Source organism: Borostomias antarcticus (assembly GCF_949987555.1).
Source record: "Borostomias antarcticus genome assembly, contig: scaffold_666, whole genome shotgun sequence".
NCBI lineage: Eukaryota > Metazoa > Chordata > Actinopteri > Stomiiformes > Stomiidae > Borostomias > Borostomias antarcticus.
In genome coordinates, this window is record NW_028175690.1 from 17,501 (window position 1) to 18,939 (window position 1,439).

Sequence of the window (1,439 nt, forward strand, 5' to 3'; positions counted from 1 at the left end):
TTTGTTCTTCGAAATCACTGCTTTCCAAAATTTGGTAGGATCATAGCGGACAGCGAAGCAGGTTGCGACGCCTTAAGAACGGCGTTCCCCAGGGATCTGTCCTGGCCCCTTCTCATTTATAACATCTACACGTACCACCTGCCAATCAGTCTTCAGGAAGTATGCCTACACAGAGGCTTAGGGATCGCGATGCAAAAGGTCTGAAGCTACTGAGTTTATTTAATCACCGGTCGCAGAAAATAATCACCGGTCGCAGACCAAAATGCCTCTGGATGCAATTGGATAGGTCGATAACCAATCGGAGCGACGAAACGTGCGCTAGTCATCGTATCATCATATCAAATGGGTACAGATGTTTTAAACCCGCTCCATATTAGATAAACGGTTGTGATTGGCCCAGTCTAATACAGAATTAGGTCAAACGGAAAATATCCCACCTAGCATCTTTAATCTCCCTTTTAGGGCTGGGTTAAAAAAATCGATTAATGGATTCTGAATCGATGCTGAATCAAATGATTCCGAATCGATTAATGAATCCCAAAATCGATCTTTTATTTAATGAATGAATGAATAAATGAAGGAATGAATAGTTAATTCATTCATTCATTAATTTTTGGAAATCATTATTGATACCCAGCCGTAGTAGGCCTGTTGATGTGTTGCAAAACTGTCATGTAATTAAGGTTACAGAAAAAAAAAAAAAACACTAACCGAATCGATATTGAATCGAATCGAATCAAATTGAATCGTGATAATCGATTCTGAACCTTGTGAATCGGAATCGAATCGATTCTTGAAATTTGAATCGATACCCAGCCCTACTCCCTTCCTAAATTGGCCGAATTGAAATGGAGTCGTGACCCCAAACCCGACATGCACACATAACAAACAGGGAGAGAGAGAGAGAGCTTTGTTGAGCAAGTATCGTGCGACCCTTATTGAGAGGGGGAGGTGGGTTCAGATAGAGCGCAGCTCGGAGTCGTGAGAATGGACTGGTCAGAACTAAACACAGCTGGAGAGGAGCTCTCTGACTGGCACCGCCTACGCTGAGTAATGCTAGCTGGACACTGACAGGGAGAGACGTCTGTGAGATCTCAAAGTGCGCGGCGGTTTAAGGGAGCGTCTCTCTGTGGCTCCTCCCCCCCACCTGTGATGGTGACCTGGTCTCCGTCTCTGAGGAAAGTTCTGGTCTCTCCTCCGCCGAGATCTACGGTCTTAGAACCCCTCCAGGACAACTCCAGCAGGGAGCCCAAACTCTCAGGGTCCTACGGGCGCACAGGGGGGGAGAGAGAGCGGTCAGAAACACACACGCACTCATGCACATACACACACACACACACTCACACACACACACTCACAGGTCCGCTGATGGTGCCAGAGGCCAGCAGGTCTCCTGGTCTGACGTTGCAGCCGTTCACAGTGTGGTGGGCCAGCTGCTG

The 1,439-nt window shown here is 47.0% G+C and overlaps 1 protein-coding gene across 1 annotated transcript in view; it reads right to left on the reverse strand.

Annotated features, from left to right (window-relative positions):
- The window catches only part of LOC311329298 (fumarylacetoacetase-like), a gene marked incomplete at its 5' end in the record, with an annotated part of 3,999 nt that extends 2,563 nt beyond the window's left edge, over positions 1–1,436 (reverse strand). The window contains 2 exons of the mRNA XM_084463161.1: positions 1,148–1,265; positions 1,359–1,436. Coding sequence (XP_084319287.1) covers positions 1,148–1,265; positions 1,359–1,436 — 196 coding nt within the window. The remainder of the gene's footprint in view (positions 1–1,147; positions 1,266–1,358) is intronic.
- Positions 1,437–1,439: the final 3 nt, after the last annotated feature.